This window comes from Mizuhopecten yessoensis, unplaced genomic scaffold, assembly GCF_002113885.1.
Source record: "Mizuhopecten yessoensis strain PY_sf001 unplaced genomic scaffold, ASM211388v2 scaffold6111, whole genome shotgun sequence".
In the NCBI taxonomy this organism is placed as follows: Eukaryota; Metazoa; Mollusca; class Bivalvia; order Pectinida; family Pectinidae; genus Mizuhopecten; species Mizuhopecten yessoensis.
The window spans coordinates 291601-309411 of record NW_018406385.1 but is presented as its reverse complement, the minus strand read 5'-3'; the positions used below and the strand labels follow the sequence as shown (position 1 = coordinate 309411).

Below are 17811 nucleotides of genomic sequence, written 5' to 3'. Positions count from 1 at the left end.
TATACAGTATGGATGGCAGTGCTTTCCGTCATTTGTACAATTCTAAAAAGTAATGTGGCTTCCCCCTCTTTGTTAAGTATGGCAGGAATTATAATGTATATAAATTTCCAAGTCATCACAGACTGTTCGTTTATGCGGAACAACTGGCTAATGTTTATGCAGGCCTTGCAAGGCTTTGTCAAGGCTCGCCTGAAAGCAGCGTTAGATTACTAGGTCCGGCCTTATTTAATAAACGAACAACTGTGGTCCGACCGGTTTGACCGTTAAAACGAAAACGGCCCTAGTAACACTACCGTAGGGAACACTGGTGTAAAAGGATCAACAATCGTGAACAGTGAACGGAGGGAGTTACCTTGCTACGTACATGTATGTACAAACAGCTGAGCCAATGATGTCAAGCAATGACACTGTAATATAACATAAGCTCATATAGTAATCAAAAAATGCTCTGTATATTGTATAACGGTAAGCACCCTAGAGCTAGTTGTAACAAACTTCATTCAAATCTGGAAACAAGAGGCCCATTGGGCCTGTATCTCTCACCTGGTTTTACCAATAATCTCACACTAATAACCTTACACAGTCGACCAAGGTTGAATACATTTCAATGGGTTAAGTTAAGCTACAGGCCAATATCATACTTTGGGCATTTCGGTTATCAAGAAGAAACTGTTTTAAAGAATATTTTTAAACATTTGACACCTGAAAGTGAGTCAAGGTTATTTAACTTTGGAAGCTCTCCATCCCAGTTTCCTATTAGCCAGATATCATTACCCTGGGCATTGAGCTCGAGGGTATCGAGAAGTAGGTTTAAAAACAATAATAAAAATATTTGACCCCTATGACCTAGAAAGGGGGTCAAATTTATTCATTTGAATAGGCTTGGTAGTCCTTCATCCATCCATTCTACTTGTCAAATATCATCACCCTAGGCCTATTGAGAAATCGTTTAAAGTAAGATGTTCATTCAGGACGGACGGACGGACAGATGCCCCACCACGGCACAGCTAGCTTAGGCCTTCAGGCCAGGTGAGCTAAACATTGAGTAGTTGATCCAGAGATCATACTGTAAAACAACTGTTGATAAATATGTATTTGTATGAAGTTTAAACAAAATCCCTGTCTGCTTATAAATATCTCTAAAAACAAGTCATCCCCAGCATCCGAGACATGATTGTAAAGAATCTAACATCTTGAGTCCCTGTCCATTTACAGATCCCATAGTTCATAGCACTAATCCTAACATTAGGCTAAAGGCCAAATATCCTGATTCAAGACCTCCTGATTTTTCAGAAGATGACATTTAAAATTTTAAACCCCTGTGACCTTGAAAGTGTTTGAAGGGTCATTCATCTGAACAAACTTGATAGTGCTTCACCTCGGGATGCTTCTGGCCAAATACAATTAACTTAGGCTTTTTGTTTATACGAGAAGTCAGTAAAGGTTTTAAGAGTTTGACCTCTGTGACCTGGGTCAAGATCTTCATCCCAGTACACTCCTGGCCTAAATCAATATTCCTTACCTCATTGTTTAACACATTTGACCTTGAAAGAGGGTAAAGATTATTCCTTTTGACAGCCATAATAGAACCTCATTCCAATGTACTATTGGCTGACTATTATCATCATATGCCACTTGGTTAATGAGAAGCTGTTTAAAAGTTTTAACATTTGGCCCCATGTGTCCTTGAAAGTGGGTCAAGGCCATTCTGAATTGAACAAACTTAATAGTCCTTTATCCAACAATGCCACTGGTCAAATACCGTGACCTTATAGGTCTCTTGGCTATTCAGAAGAAGCTTTAAAAATGTTAAAACAAATTTGATTAGTGTGATATTGAAAGAGTGTCAAGGTCATTCATCCCTGCATGCTACTGGCCAACAAGGATCCCCGCTTGATTTACCAGAAGCAGTATAAATATTTCAACAAATTTTACCCCCAGACCTTGAACGTGAATAAAGGTAATTTGAACAAGCTAAATAGGTTGTCATACTACTATCTTATTTGCCAAAATTTCATCATCTTCAGAAGAAGTTGTGAAGAAGTTGTATAGAAGTTTTAACAAATTTGGCTATATGGCCTTGAAATTGTTTCAAGGTCATTCATCTTAACAAACTGGGTAGCTCTTCATCACAGCATGCTTCTGGCCAAATATAATGGCCGGAATCTTGATTATTCAGAAGTTGTTTAATTTGGCATTTGTGACCTTGAATTTTGCACTAGATAATCATTTAAACAGACTGAATAGCCCTTCATCTCAGCAAGTTATTGGCCAACTATGATAACCCTGGGGCCTCTTGGTTCATCAGAAGAAGTCATTAAAGTTGATGCCAGGCGTACAAGGGATGCCACACCATTCAGCTATAAACAAAACAGCTGATACATTGAAATAGTGCTTGTTATCAAAAATCAATCATGCTGACAACTTCAATATTTGATTTGTTTATTATCCACAGAAATATTGTCATTTTAAATATTTAGAACAACTTCTTATTAAAGGGGCCAGTAGGGCACAGTTCTCTGTCAGAAAAAGTATAGAGACTTACTGGAATACAGTGGCTAATGTGTGCAGTTTCGTTAGTTTGTCTTTTTGCCTCGAAAAGATTGGAATTAACAAATCTAAATTCTCGTTCTTTTATCTTTTCGCCCTAAAAACACAGAACAACTTCAGAATTAAAAGTTACTAAATGTTTGTTTGAAATAGCACAGTTCAGCCACATCGTACTTGAACCCGCACTTATTATATTACTGTTATAGAGTAGCAGATATTGTCATAGGGGTATTTTTACATCTGGACTGTTCTATAATATTGATATAAAAACTCCCTGTCAATACTGACAAAACTGCTGCTACTACTTTGAACAGGAAGTTTGACCTGAAGTAACTGTGTTTTATGTAAACTTTACCTAACAACAATGAGCTAACGGACCAATAACATTAAAATCTACACACACAGGGGTATGAGTAATAAATATTTCAATATAAGTATATATATAACTATATAACTCTATAATATATAAATATGTTCAAACACTTTTTTTTAATAATATTAAGAAGGGATAACGTCTATTCTGGCCATTCATAATAACTATGATAAATTTTAACAATTTACAACATAACGATGGACAAAAAACAGTGATAAATGTAAACATGTTTTTGATGTGAACAGAAAATAAAGACAGAAATAGCACGATAATGTCAGGTGTCTCAACAGAACAGGTTAATTTGAATCAATCAAGCACCATTATAATTATGGGTCCGACAGACACTTACACAATTTAAATAAAGTTTTGATGTAAAAATAGACAAAATGAACACTATAAGCATACCTTAATTTTCAATGGACCATTTTCAAGATTTGTAACAAAGAATTGCAAAGAAAATTCTCCTTAACTCATGCACCCCTGAAGACACATTTGAACTCTTCCAATTCAAAGGTTGGAATAGTCCATTATGACATTTCAGGGGTGACCATTTTCAAGATTTGTAACAAAGCATCTGACCCGAGAAACTTTTCTCCTTAACAGATATTTATGTAGAATCATATTAAATCCTTTTTCAAGCAACCTTGATGAATGTACAATGAAAACAAATCAAGTTGTACTCAAAGTCTAGTCACCTTCACCTGAGTTTTCTAAATGGTCCATTTACCACTTTTATTTAAGCGATGGATAGGAAACCCACTTTCTTGATGCCGTGAAGAAACAAACAGCTGCACATTTCTCACTTTTTGGAGTTTTATCATGAACCATGAACTGATTGAAGGTTCTTGCTACCTACCACATTTTACATATATATTTGTGTTAACTCACTTGTTCGTCAGGCAGATGCGCCAATAACTTAGATATAACACTAAAAAATGTGATTTAAATGGAAAGTTATTTTTTTAGGGCAAATTACTGTTATAAAGAATGATACTTCACATGTTTCCTAACAATACCTTTGTAAAAATTATAATTACAAAAAAAAAGTTCCATTTCTGAGCTTTTGTTATTGAAAATAAGGTAACGGAAAGGAACTTTCTTTTGACAAATTAAGGTAACGTGCCTTTTCAGGGTATACATATGTACATCTTTCACTTTGACTTACATTTTTAGATCCTTAGCATGACCACTAGAATTTCTGCTTTTCTTATATTCTAAATACATTTACCCTAATTTTATACAACTGTAATTCTTTAAAAAAAAAAAAAACAGTAAAAATAAGAATACCACACCGAAGCATAACAATTTAGTCCCCTGTCCCACGGCAAACTGACATATACTTAAAATGTTCTAATACACTATTGTTTTTAACTTTAACTCATTCCACCTTGATCATGAAGACACATGAAATGAAATTTCAGGGGTGAATGAGTTAATACACTATGGAAATGTAAGTAGAAGAAACTAGATTAATTTATACTATATTTTGTACCGAGTTGTTTCTGCTGTATCTTGGTGAAACTCCGTAAGATATGTGTTACACACTGGCCATGATCAGGTATAAAACATAAGGCAAAGTACTGTACGAGTAAATATCAACAAGTTTTAAAACAGGTTACATTGAACGAAGAATCGACACAGGCCATGACTGTCATACTACAATACTGGGTGCAACAGCACTGATGGAATTTCACTGTTTGACAAATTTCTATAAATACTTATCAAATGGTGACCATGACAACCTCAAATATCAACTTAATTATCGAAGGTATTCCCAATCTATCGTTACCTCTCTACTAATTTAGATCAAACTGCTCAGAAATGAGGTAACTAGACTGATTACACTGAAATGGTTGATGTATTTCTATAAATAGCAATGATGACCTTGGCCATGACCTTGTTACCCTGAGACACAAAATGATCTGAGAAATATACAGACTTGACCTTTGTATAAAAGTTGATGAAAATGAGCAGAAACAAAGTGGCTAGAATGATGAAACTAAATTAAGTGATGATTTTGAGAAATATCAACACTGACCTTAGCCTTGACCTTAGACTCTAAAGTACATCCTAATATGAGGTATTCCAAAACTGGTACAAAGTTTGATCAAATCTGTTTAAGAAATGAAGTTTCTATCTTACATAAATCATTTCTAGAAATAGTAACTGTGATCTTGGCTTTTTGACCATGAAATAAACTCATTTAAGATTTTTCAGTTGTTATACATTTTATATATAAAAATGTGACAATTATCTGTTATAAAATGAAGTTGCTAGAGTGATTAAATTTAAACTTTAATTATATATTTAACTACATTATGAAACAAGTGTTCCAAGCATATAATACTCATGCTTGTTGGTCTGGATGGAAACTTACACTGTAGGGTCCTAATGTGGGAGGAGACCAGAGTACCTGAAGAAAACCCATGCTGTTGGGTAGGTGACCCAAACAGATTATCAAATGCGACCCATTCCCGACCACTAAGAGTAATGATAGTCTGAATCAGGACAGAAGGGGTCGGACATGGGCAATAAACACTTCATCCCCACCCCTTACTCAAACAACACTGAGGCGTGAACATTTGATGGAAAATGAATATTTGATGTAAAATTACTAGAAAAGCCAAAAAAAAATGTTTAATTGAAATATAGGATTGATTGCACCTGTTACAGCTGTCTCTGTAGTCATGGTAAAAAATGTCTTTCAAACAAGACTGACACGAAAGAAAAAACATTCATTACAAATATACAGGTACATGTAAATTTGAATAAACAACCAATATCCATCTATTTCGTATAATAAATTTCGTTTTCATTCCAGATCTAACAAACACGCTTTCCAGCATCCTTTCAACAAAAACAGGTCATAAAAAATGGGGACGGGTAAAATTGTAATCAACAGTTGCACCTTTTTCAAAACAATGAACACATTTTCGTTTAAAGAATAATTACTCTATGGAATTGGATAAAGGTCTTTGAAAATTGTGTTTACATTTTAAATGTATCAAAAACATATATATGAGAGCTTGCGATGCCAGTTGATGCAGTTTATAACTCAGATTGGAGCTTATATGTTACATGTAAGTGATGCCATATGGTTCTGGTTACGATTTTTACCGCATTCTAACTCGTCAATCTTTAGTATGGCTTAAGTATTAGAGCAGCAAAATATCTACCTGAAATTTTAACCTGAACTGACATGAAGAAATTTTCTCTGTTTATACAGATCTCAGGTTCAGTGAAAATGGAAACTCTTTGTTAAAAATATTATCACAGAAATTTGAAACTTTAAATTTGTACATTCATCAACGACAACCTAATGAAACTAATGGCGTGTGAGCTCCATCATGGCCGCGCCCGTAAAAGGGCATATCTAGGTGTATAAGTGAGCTCCCTAACGGACACAATTACGAGGGCGTGTCTCAAGTGTTTTTATGAGCTTGATAACGACCACTTAAGCACAGGAGGGTGTGTCTAGGAGTTTTCGCCCCCTGGAGACGCGTCCTGTTCTAGCTGGCCCTCGCGGTTGCTGAGCGTATCGTCTTCCTGTTGCCAGTGCCTGTAGTTGTTCTGTAGGTGGGTGATGAGCTCAGGGACATTGCAGTAGTCTGTAACACAGATTAAACATTTATAGAAAATAACACTACTTCAGGAATTGGTTTGGATGTACATAAGACATTCTATGAACAGGTCATTTAAGGACTAGCCAGGTTTTGGTGGTGAAGGTTTGAACCAGAGTGCCTAGAGAAAAACCACTGGCTAATATTGTGACCAGTACCTGGCGACTGCCCAACGTAGGCTTAAAACCCACAACCTAGTGGTGGAGGGCTTGTGGTCACAGATGTTAGACAGGACCCTAATCAGAAATAAACTTTATTTTCTTTTCTTTTCTGCTATTTTAGGAAAATGTTCGTTTCTGAGCATATGTATATATATGAGGTCAATGAAGCTTTTGCCATCGTTTTAATACAAGAACTTCCTAGACTTTATGGTTCTTGAGAAGAAATTGTTGAAGGAGATACAAGAAACATTTCCTATAATCCTGGTAATGCTTTCCCAAAAACAATTCCAACACATACATAATCATTTTACAGTAAATATATATATCTGACTGTAATTTGTGTAAATTGTAATTTTGTGTTACTCTCAGTTTTTAGAATTCTTGTAGTACGTACAATCCCATGCGTCGAACATGTCGTTGATGAAAACATCGATAAAGCTAATCTGGGATTTGGGTATACTGCAAGTCTTTCTGTCAAACACCGGCATCACCACTGGTAATCCCCGAGTCTTCTCCTCCTCCGTCTGTAACATACCAACACCAACATGTACACATAGTAGATGACGCACAGTTTTACTCCAACCTCTCTGATGTAAGTTCAGGGCCCGTATTCATGAAACCGTTTTTCTGCTCAATCATAGATTCTGTGCTCAAACTTTTTTGGAACTTGCTTAGATCATGTCAAACGATCAAAAAGTCAAACGTTAACATTGAAAACAGTTTTTGGCTTTAAGTCTCTTCAAAATATTTCCAAATCATTGACATAATTAGATTTTATTATTCATTTAAAGCCGAAACGAGAAATTAGGCTTGAGCACAAAATCCATGCTTCAGCATGAGAACGCTTTCATGAATACGGGACCTGATGTTAGCTGTAACATCACAATGCCAACTGACATTTCATACATTTTATCAGGTTTAATGATTAAAAACATGTAGAATCTTATATAACATTTAAGGACTTATATTTAGGTGAATGTGTGGTTATATGGACCTGAGAAAGTGATATTGACCGCGACAAGGTCGAGAAATGTACAACCTTCTCCAACACTTTTATACAAAACTACCCTCCTTCTAAAAACCTTGATAACTAAATATCAGATGAGGTCATTGTTTTCTAACTCCTGATTGGTTTTGTCATAACCACATGTAGGTTGTTGATCCTATGTGATTGACTCCGTGTTACTATTTTAGAAACAGCGGGCAATATTCCCTTTGTGACGTTCCTTCAATTACACACGCAATGAAGGGTATCTGACAAACGCAGTACATTTCTCTGACCGATTTTCTTAATATAAAAATTAAGGAGTTTTATTACACCGTATATGCTGTTATATAGGGATTGAACGGCATTTTTAAATTTTCATAACGGCATGAAAATTTTAATCAAAGTCCTGAAAGGACTGAGAGTCTCGATCAACACCTGTTAATTGTCAGTGTCAACACTTGATCAACGCCTGTTAATTGTCAGTGTCAACACTTGATAAACGCCTGTTACTTGTCAGTGTCAACACTTGATCAACGCCTGTTAATTGTCAGTGTCAACACTTGATCAACGCCTGTTAATTGTCAGTGTCAACACTTGATCAACACCTGTTAATTGTCAGTGTCAACACTTGATCAACACCTGTTAATTGTCAGTGTCAACACTTGATCAACACCTGTTAGAACTCCTGATTTCAAGCAAATCATTGTCAACACTTCTACAGTAGGCTACTGCTGAAACACCTGATAAATGTCTGTGTCAACACCTGTTTAAAACTACTGATTTAAGCAAATTATTATCTGAATAAAAAACAACAATTCTGAAAATCATAAAATTAGCTCATAACTGTGCCTGCCTTTGTCGCCATAATGATGCTCAGTCAACGGCACGGGGAAAACAGCTCGGGGAAAATGTGCACATCCCGGCGATGGTTGATAATTATAAGAGCTGGGCGTTAGTTTCGGAAATTTATGGCGCCTGTTAAATATGTTATCTATCATACGGGAATAATAACGCTTCTTTCTGCAAGCTATAGAGGCCCAACCATATTCTGTTCTAAGTCAAGGCGATATCGAAAAAGAAAGTAAAGGAATTCTATTCTTAGCTACAAGTGGACTGTCTGTGCGTATCATTACGCGATGCGACTATGTCTTAATAAAGTGTGATTGCATTACTTTTTTTATCACGATGTGCATCAAATAAACAAGTTAAGGTAAAGCGAACCAAAAACTATCGATTTGATGTGTACGTCAAGTAGAAACACACAATATTTGTGGTAGCAAGGATCTAGGTTTTCAGCTGTCTCATAAAACAAAAAGTAGTGATGGCTCCCCGAAAAATCATTATTTTATTAAAAATCGGAAACACATTTTCCATCCAGAAAACAGGTTCTAATGGAAAGTATGAAAAATGTCCAACAGATTTATTACCTGTGTTGTTGTCTATTTATGGATTAAAGTTAAACATTTCAGCAACGTAATGCTGAAAAGGTAGTTCCCCCCTCCCTCCTCCATTTTGAGAATTATCCAACACTAAAAGAGTCTCGAAACCTCGACTCTAAAAAACACCGTTCAATCCATATATCTAAATTTTTACTATAGAACAAGTTTATTTATTTATATATTTACTGCGTTTGTTTATGTATCGTCCTTTAAACGACATTGACGAAACAGCCCTATTTTAATCAAATTGGTGCCAATAATTAACCGTAGTCATTTGAGTGTTTGAAGTAGGGGCATTCTCCATATTAACTGAAGCGAAGCGACAAGACTCTCATTGAACAAGGTTAATCCATGACATCATAAGTAAACCACATGTTACGTCACAAGAGTTTTTGCTTTCATACTCAAATGAAATGCATTTCTGCTGGTAATGTTCATAAAGTGGTTTGCAGCGCAAATGTAAATATATGGACCTGAAAAATTCATATTGACCTTAACTTTGTCTTGGTCAATATCACTTCCTCTGGTCCATATAACCACAACTCAAGTTAATAATTGATAAATATGTATATAAATATATATGAAACAGCCAAGATAAGAATAGATGAGGCAATGTTAATTAATCATCTTCAAGTCTTAACATCTTACTTTTTTTCTTCTCCATTTTAAACATTGAAATAGAAGAATTTTGGAAGGAAAGTACTTTTTATACAGAGTGGTAGGGTATGAAAGGTATGCATAATGAAATGTATTTTTTTTCCTTTAATGTTCCTGAATAAAATATATCGCTACTTTACTATTACTCTGGGAAGTTAAATCATTTCTTTGATTTGTTGAAATCTGAAGCATTTTTTGCTATAATAGCCTGCAGGCTCTTTATTTTATGTAATAACTGGTGAAAGGGGTTGCTTCCCTTTGCCCGTTAACTTTTTAAAAGCATTGCGTTACATTAAAACATGTTAGGAGAAAGGACCCATGTTGACATGAATTTCACACAAAATTCCCATTTTTCGATATGAAGGAACAAACTTCATCGCCTTAGATTTTTTTCTCTTTTTCAATAGTTAGAACAGTGAGTTCAAGAACTTATATGAGGGGAAAGAATCCAGTCAAAAAATCTTCCAAAAAGATCAAAAAGTGTATCCTCGTCTCACATAAGAGATCTTTGCCTGAAACGTTAACTGTGGCACTAGTTGTGAATTGTGGTCACAAGGTTTGTAAGCAGTCAGGCAGACAGACAGACGGACTAAGAATACAGACCTGATTGAAGTACTCCTCTGCGATGCGCTTGCCCCACTCCACACAGAGATCAAGAGGTCGACAAGGGTTGGCTACATCAGCACACTTGATGAGCATGCGTTTAATGAGCAGACGGTTCTCTGGGGTGGACAGCTGATGGAGGACCATCGTACTGTCTGGAGAACCATTGCCACTCTGAAAATAAGTACAAGTAGAATTGTAAACCGCAGGCACGCTAAATATCCCCTGTCCCCTCTGAAGAAAAAACATAACAATGGTTTTCATTTAAGGATAGTTGACAAAATTTATGAATATAAAAAAATAAATGACAAGCAACTACTACGGTATTGATCATGCATACAAAGTTTTGTAAATATCGGTCAACAAGAGACTAATATAGTAGCAGTACTTTGGAAAAAAATTATGATGGAAAAAGAAATCAGAAAGGGGCTTAACTCTTATAAAAAAACAGTGGAAGTCCAAAATAAATACAAGCACACTACTGCCTAAGGTGACAATTATATGAAGCCAGTTGATAACGATTGGTTGAGAAGTCAATCGGTGTTGTTCCAAACTTCTGACTACAGATTTATAATAATAGTGTATATCTCGAGTTGTTCATTAATCCAGGTGATACCATCATAATCTTAGCTTAAGGCTGAGACATACATATGTCAAGGTCCTTTATTACAACTATATCAAACTGAAAATTCAAGCCTCATGCTTTTCAACCAAGGAGCTAGCTATCACTGATGAAAGTCTTTGTGACCTTTGACACAAGGTATTTTTATTCTTTGTGACCTTTGAAACAAGGTATCTTTAATCTTTGTGACCTTTGACACAAGGTATCTTTAATCTTTGTGACCTTTGACACGAGGTTTCTTTGATATCTGTGACCTTTGGCATTAGGTATCCCTGATCGTTGTGACCTCTGACCGACCACTGATAAGGTGTCCATGTGACATGTGATCTAGCAAAGTTGAAAAGTCATCATGCTCATGACCTATGACCTACCAATATTAAGTTATCCACTTCTTTAACCTACCATTAATGAGGTGTCCACTTGACCTTATGACCTAGCTACAACTGACAAGGTATCCACCTGACCTTTGACCTACAAATAATTAGTTATCCACTTGACCTATGACCAATAAATGATGAGGTATCCACTTGACCTATGACCTATCAATAATGAGTCAGCCTCTTGACCCATGACCTACCGTTGATGAGGTATCCACTTGACCTATGACCTACCATTGATGAGGTATCCACTTGACATATGACTTACCATTGATGAGGTATCCACTTGACCTATGACCTACCATTGATGAGGTGTCCTCGTACTTGAGCGTTGCTTTGTTGACACTGTTGACAAATTTGTTGAGATGTTCGAAGTGATGTCGCATCTCTGTGGCTAGGACCATGTCGATGATGTTCTGTCTTGTTGAGCGGTACTCGTCACTACGGTAACAACGTCACAATGTAAATTAACGTATCTCAAATTTTCACTAAGAGGTATATACAATAGATCACATTTTCTGGCTAATTCATTATTTGTTGATTTAGTTCACATATTCATTTAACAATATATCGTTCCTTTATATCATTAATTACAAGAGGCGAATAAGGCCTGTATCACTCATCTGGTTTTTGTTGGTTTTGTTACCTGAACTTGAACTGAAGTTTCAGAAAACAAGAGATTATGGTGGCCTTCTTAGATTTTTATTGACCTAATGATTTGGAACAATACAAGTTTCTCCCTTTGATCTAGACATTAAGAGTTGTCTTACAGATTAATGCCCTAATGCCAGTTTTGAGTACTGCCCCTCTACCCCAGGGGAGCCACGCCCTTTATTTTTACAATGCATATTTCCTTCGGCCCATGGTGCTCCATTAAGCCAAACTAATAATAACCGTAATTTTACAAATAAACTTACTTGTCCAAGCCTTTGAAAATGTTGGCCGAATCATTTTTCCACGAGAGCTGGAAGGCCAAAGCAGAGTGATGACTTTCCAGTACTGCCCTGTAACAGCCAAATTCAAACATGAGTAAAGGTTTAGTTCCTGTGTAGTGATACTTGATAGAAAAAAAAATAGTTCCTATTAGATATGACAAGAGCAACTGTACTAAAATCATCAAACTGAAAACACATTAAAATATTGAACAGAAACACATACTGTCTGGCAACTAATTATAAAGCTGTCCAAAATACTTAAATGTTGCATATTTTATAGATCATAGGCTGTTTAATACATGTGTAATAAGAGATTAGAACCCTGGACCCTCCGAACTCTAGACAGATGCTTTACCAATTGAGCCACCTGGACGACGGGGATCGATTCAATCCTGTTCCGCTACATTTCTAACAAGATCACCAATTTTATAATGGGAGAAAAAGCACAGCCAGACACAAATTCAAATGGGGCATCCTCTGAACTCTAGACAGACGCTCTACCAATTGCAATTGAGCCAGACTCCTGGTAGCCAGCAATTGAGTTCCAGTCCAGTCCCACATTACAAGTATCAATACTGGTCAGTGTGGCCAGATTGTGATATTGGTTCCCCTAGTCAGAGAATAGTCAGACCTGATACTCTATTATACATACTGGTCATTGTAGAGGATGGTCAGACCTGATACTCTATTATACATACTGGTCATTGTAGAGAATAGTCAGACCTGATACTCTATTATATATAATGGTCATTGTAGAGAATAGTCAGACCTGATACTCTATTATACATACTGGTCATTGTAGAGAATAGTCAGACCGGATACTCTGTTATACATACTGGTCATTGTAGAGGATAGTCAGACCAGATACTCTGTTACACATACTGGTCATTGTAGAGAATATAGTCAGACCGGATACTCTGTTATACATACTGGTCATTGTAGAGAATGGTCAGACCTGATACTCTGTTATACATACTGGTCATTGTAGAGAATAGTCAGACCTGATACTCTGTTATACATACTGGTCATTGTAGAGAATAGTCAGACCTGATACTCTGTTATACATACTGGTCATTGTAGAGAATAGTCAGACCTGATACTCTGTTATACATACTGGTCATTGTAGAGAATAGTCAGACCTGATACTCTGTTATACATACTGGTCATTGTAGAGAATAGTCAGACCTGATACTCTGTTATACATACTGGTCATTGTAGAGAATAGTCAGACCTGATACTCTGTTATACATACTGGTCATTGTAGAGAATAGTCAGACCTGATACTCTGTTATACATACTGGTCATTGTAGAGAATAGTCAGACCTGATACTCTGTTATACATACTGGTCATTGTAGAGAATAGTCAGACCTGATACTCTGTTATACATACTGGTCATTGTAGAGAATAGTCAGACCTGATACTCTGTTATACATACTGGTCATTGTAGAGGATAGTCAGACCTGATACTCTGTTATACATACTGGTCATTGTAGAGGATAGTCAGACCTGTTACTCTGTTATACATACTGGTTATTGTAGAGTATGGTCAGACCTGATACTCTGTTATACATACTGGTCATTGTAGGGAATAGTCAGACCTGATACTCTGTTTTACATACTGGTCATTGTAGAGAATAGTGAGATCAGATACTCTGTTATACATACTGGGCATTGTAGAGAATGGTCAGACCTGATACTCTGTTGTACATACTGGTCATTGTAGAGAATAGTTAGACCTGATACTCTGTTATACATACTGGGCATTGTAGAGAATGGTCAGACCTGATACTCTGTTATACATACTGGGCATTGTAGAGAATGGTCAGACCTGATTCTCTGTTATACATACTGGTTATAGTAGAGTATGGTCAGACCTGATACTCTGTTTTACATACTGGTCATTGTAGAGGATGGTCAGCCCTGATCCTCTATTATACATACTGGTCATTGTAGGGAATAGTCAGACCTGATACTCTATTATATATACTGGTCATTGTAGAGAATGGTCAGAACTGATACTCTGTTATACATACTGGTAATTGTAGAGGATAGTCAGACCTGTTACTCTGTTTTACATACTGGTCATTGTAGAGTATAGTCAGACCTGATACTCTGTTATGCATACTGTTCATTGTAGAGGATAGTCAGACCTGATACTCTGTTATACATACTGGTCATTGTAGAGAATGGCCAGCTGGTTGCCTTCATTGATGAGAAAGGCGTTGGTACGTCCTGGATGGTCAACGTCGTGGATGATGGCGGATATTAAACTGCAGATGATGTCGCTCTGATCCAGCACGGCCTGTAAAGAAGACATGTATTCACTCAGATTTCTACTGTAAGGAGTCAAACATATCTGGAGTACTTAACCCTTTCACAACTACTGTAGACCATAATGGACTCACCCAGACAAATATATGGTAGAGTCTCCTAAAGTTATCTAGGAGTGAAAGGGTTAAATAATGTCACTCTAAATCCACCAACACAGTATCGCACAAATTTACCGTTACTCTGAGTTTCCTTAAGTTTTAGCAAGTTTTATTTTTAGAATATACTGGGATGACTCTCAATATTTGAAGGTCTATTCTGGTCTTATTTCGTTTGACGTCCTATTAACAGCTAAGGTCATTTAAGGATGTGATTTTTGAAAGTATATATTTAGCTAAACCTTTTACTCAAAGCTAAGTATCACAAAATTAACATTTCTTCAGCGAATCTGTGGTTACTAATGATTATTTCTTTTTGTGGGGGATCCATGTTGTGTTTCCTTTTGTTTCGGTGTCTCCTTACTTTGTTTTACTGTGTTAAATTCCACATCAACTTAAAGTTTGGATCCTATTCTTGTGTTACTACTATTTAACTTCCAAGATATAAATGACCTTACCTTATTTCGGTCCTGCTCCAGAAAATAGGCAGTGGCGTGGAGGACGTCGGCGGCGTGCGTTGAGTTATGGTAAGAATTTGAACTATGGTAGTTTGTCTCTATCACTGTTAACCAGTTCGTTAGACACCTTTCATTTACATGAAAATATTCACAAACTCCAAAACGCATCAATGTCTTTAAACCTAAATACACAAGAGGTCTGAAAAAAAGAAATGGATAAAACAAATCTTAATGCTCAGTTCTGATTCCAATTGTTTTGAATTACCTCCAGTACTCTAAAATGTTTTAAACCCATACAGGAAAGAAATTTTCCGATTATGAAAGATCTCGAAAAATAAAGCAAGCAAACTATTTCTCTTCACAACAAAATCAGAAAATTCTTACTTCTCCGATCCTAATTAAAATTGATTTGGTTTAAAAAATAAATAATGTTAAGATTTTTATTCAGTATTCATTAACATACTGCAAAGGAATCTGAGAAACAAGAGGCCAAGGGGGCCTGTATAGCTCATTTCATTTTCACTTCTATAACCTAGTGTATTAAGCAATATTAGCTGCATCCTACCGACTCAGCTATGAAGAATTTCTCTTTAGCTCATCTGGTGAAGCTAGACTAGTAAAGTCAATAAATTAGACCTCTTGTGGACACATTGAACAAATAACGACCTCATTATTGTTTACATGTGTAAACATATAGCTGTAGTTTAGCATATATACAGTATTCTGGTTATTCTCTTGATGAATTTAGCTTGTCACAACTATTTGACTGTAGAAACCTTTGTTTTGTGGCCTTTTCTAGACTGATGATGTCAAAGTCAGTATAATACTGTAGATACCTGTGTTTTGTGGCCTTCTCTAGACTGATGATGTCAAAGTCAGTATAATACTGTAGATACCTGTGTTTTGTGGCCTTCTCTAGACTGATGATGTCAAAGTCAGTATAATACTGTAGATACCTGTGTTTTGTGGCCTTTTCTAGACTGATGATGTCAAAGTCTGTATAATACAGTAGATATCTGTGTTTTGTGGCCTTCTCTAGACTGATGATGTCAAAGTCAGTATAATACTGTAGATACCTGTGTTTTGTGGCTTTTTCTAGACTGATGATGTCAAAGTCAGTATAATACTGTAGATACCTGTGTTTTGTGGCTTTTTCGAGACTGATGATGTCAAAGTCCCAGGACGGCTCTGATTGGAGGATCACCTTTATATGGTCTGGTACCTGGGCCAGAGTCGTCGGATGGGTTGGAATGTGTGTGTACAGAGGGTGACCTTGCAAGTGACAAAGAAATAATTTTTACATTTTTTTTCGTCTCCAATTGATCATAATGGTGAAATTGTTTATACAGAGGGTGATCTTGCCAGTGACAAAGAAATAATTTTAACATTTTATGGATCCTAATGGAAAAACATTCAATAAATCTGAATAAAGGAGATAACTGGTCTTCACTCTGACCTAACTTACTTGCTTTACTGCTAGAGTTACTGTCTTCACTCTGACCTAACTTATAATTACTTGCTTTACTGCTAGAGTTACTGTCTTCACTCTGACCTAACTTAGTTGATTTACTGCTAGAGTTACTGTCTTCACTATGACCTAACTTACTTCCTTTACTGCTAGAGTTACTGTCTTCTCTCTGACCTAACTTACTTGCTTTACTGCTAGAGTTACTGTCTTCACTCTGACCTAACTTACTTACTTTACTGCTAGAGTTACTGGTCTTCACTATGACCTAACTTACTTACTTTACTGCTAGAGTTACTGTCTTCACTCTGACCTAACTTACTTACTTTACTGCTAGAGTTACTGTCTTCACTCTGACCTAACTTAGTTGCTTTACTGCTAGAGTTACTGTCTTCACTCTGACCTAATTAACTTACTTTACTGCTAGAGTTACTGTCTTCACTCTGACCTAACTTACTTGCTTTACTGCTAGAGTTACTGTCTTCACTCTGACCTAACTTACTTGCTTTACTGCTAGAGTTACTGTCTTCACTCTGACCTAACTTACTTACTTTACTGCTAGAGTTACTGTCTTCACTCTGACCTAACTTACTTACTTTACTGCTAGAGTTACTGTCTTCACTCTGACCTAACTTACTTGCTTTACTGCTAGAGTTACTGTCTTCACTCTGACCTAACTTACTTGCTTTACTGCTAGAGTTACTGTCTTCACTCTGACCTAACTTACTTGCTTTACTGCTAGAGTTACTGTCTTCACTCTGACCTAACTTACTTGCTTTACTGCTAGAGTTACTGTCTTCACTCTGACCTAACTTACTTGCTTTACTGCTAGAGTTACTGTCTTCACTCTGACCTAACTTACTTGCTTTACTGCTAGAGTTACTGTCTTCACTCTGACCTAACTTACTTACTTTACTGCTAGAGTTACTGTCTTCACTCTGACCTAACTTACTTACTTTACTGCTAGAGTTACTGTCTTCACTCTGACCTAACTTACTTGCTTTACTGCTAGAGTTACTGTCTTCACTCTGACCTAACTTACTTGCTTTACTGCTAGAGTTACTGTCTTCACTCTGACCTAACTTACTTGCTTTACTGCTAGAGTTACTGTCTTCACTCTGACCTAACTTACTTGC

The 17811-nt window shown here is 36.4% G+C and overlaps 1 protein-coding gene across 5 annotated transcripts in view; it reads right to left on the bottom strand.

Moving 5' to 3' along the window:
* Window positions 1-209: 209 nt before the first annotated feature.
* LOC110451499 (high affinity cAMP-specific and IBMX-insensitive 3',5'-cyclic phosphodiesterase 8B-like) overlaps window positions 210-17811 on the bottom strand; it is a 144659-nt gene continuing 127057 nt past the window's right edge. For all 5 annotated transcript variants that reach the window (XM_021499547.1, XM_021499548.1, XM_021499546.1 and 2 more), the window contains exons 13-20: window positions 16347-16482; window positions 15211-15409; window positions 14498-14628; window positions 12308-12394; window positions 11693-11831; window positions 10392-10565; window positions 7099-7228; window positions 210-6531 (exon numbers count right to left, since the gene is read on the bottom strand). In XM_021499547.1, coding sequence (XP_021355222.1) covers window positions 6398-6531; window positions 7099-7228; window positions 10392-10565; window positions 11693-11831; window positions 12308-12394; window positions 14498-14628; window positions 15211-15409; window positions 16347-16482 — 1130 coding nt within the window. In that variant the 3' untranslated portion in view covers window positions 210-6397. The remainder of the gene's footprint in view (window positions 6532-7098; window positions 7229-10391; window positions 10566-11692; window positions 11832-12307; window positions 12395-14497; window positions 14629-15210; window positions 15410-16346; window positions 16483-17811) is intronic.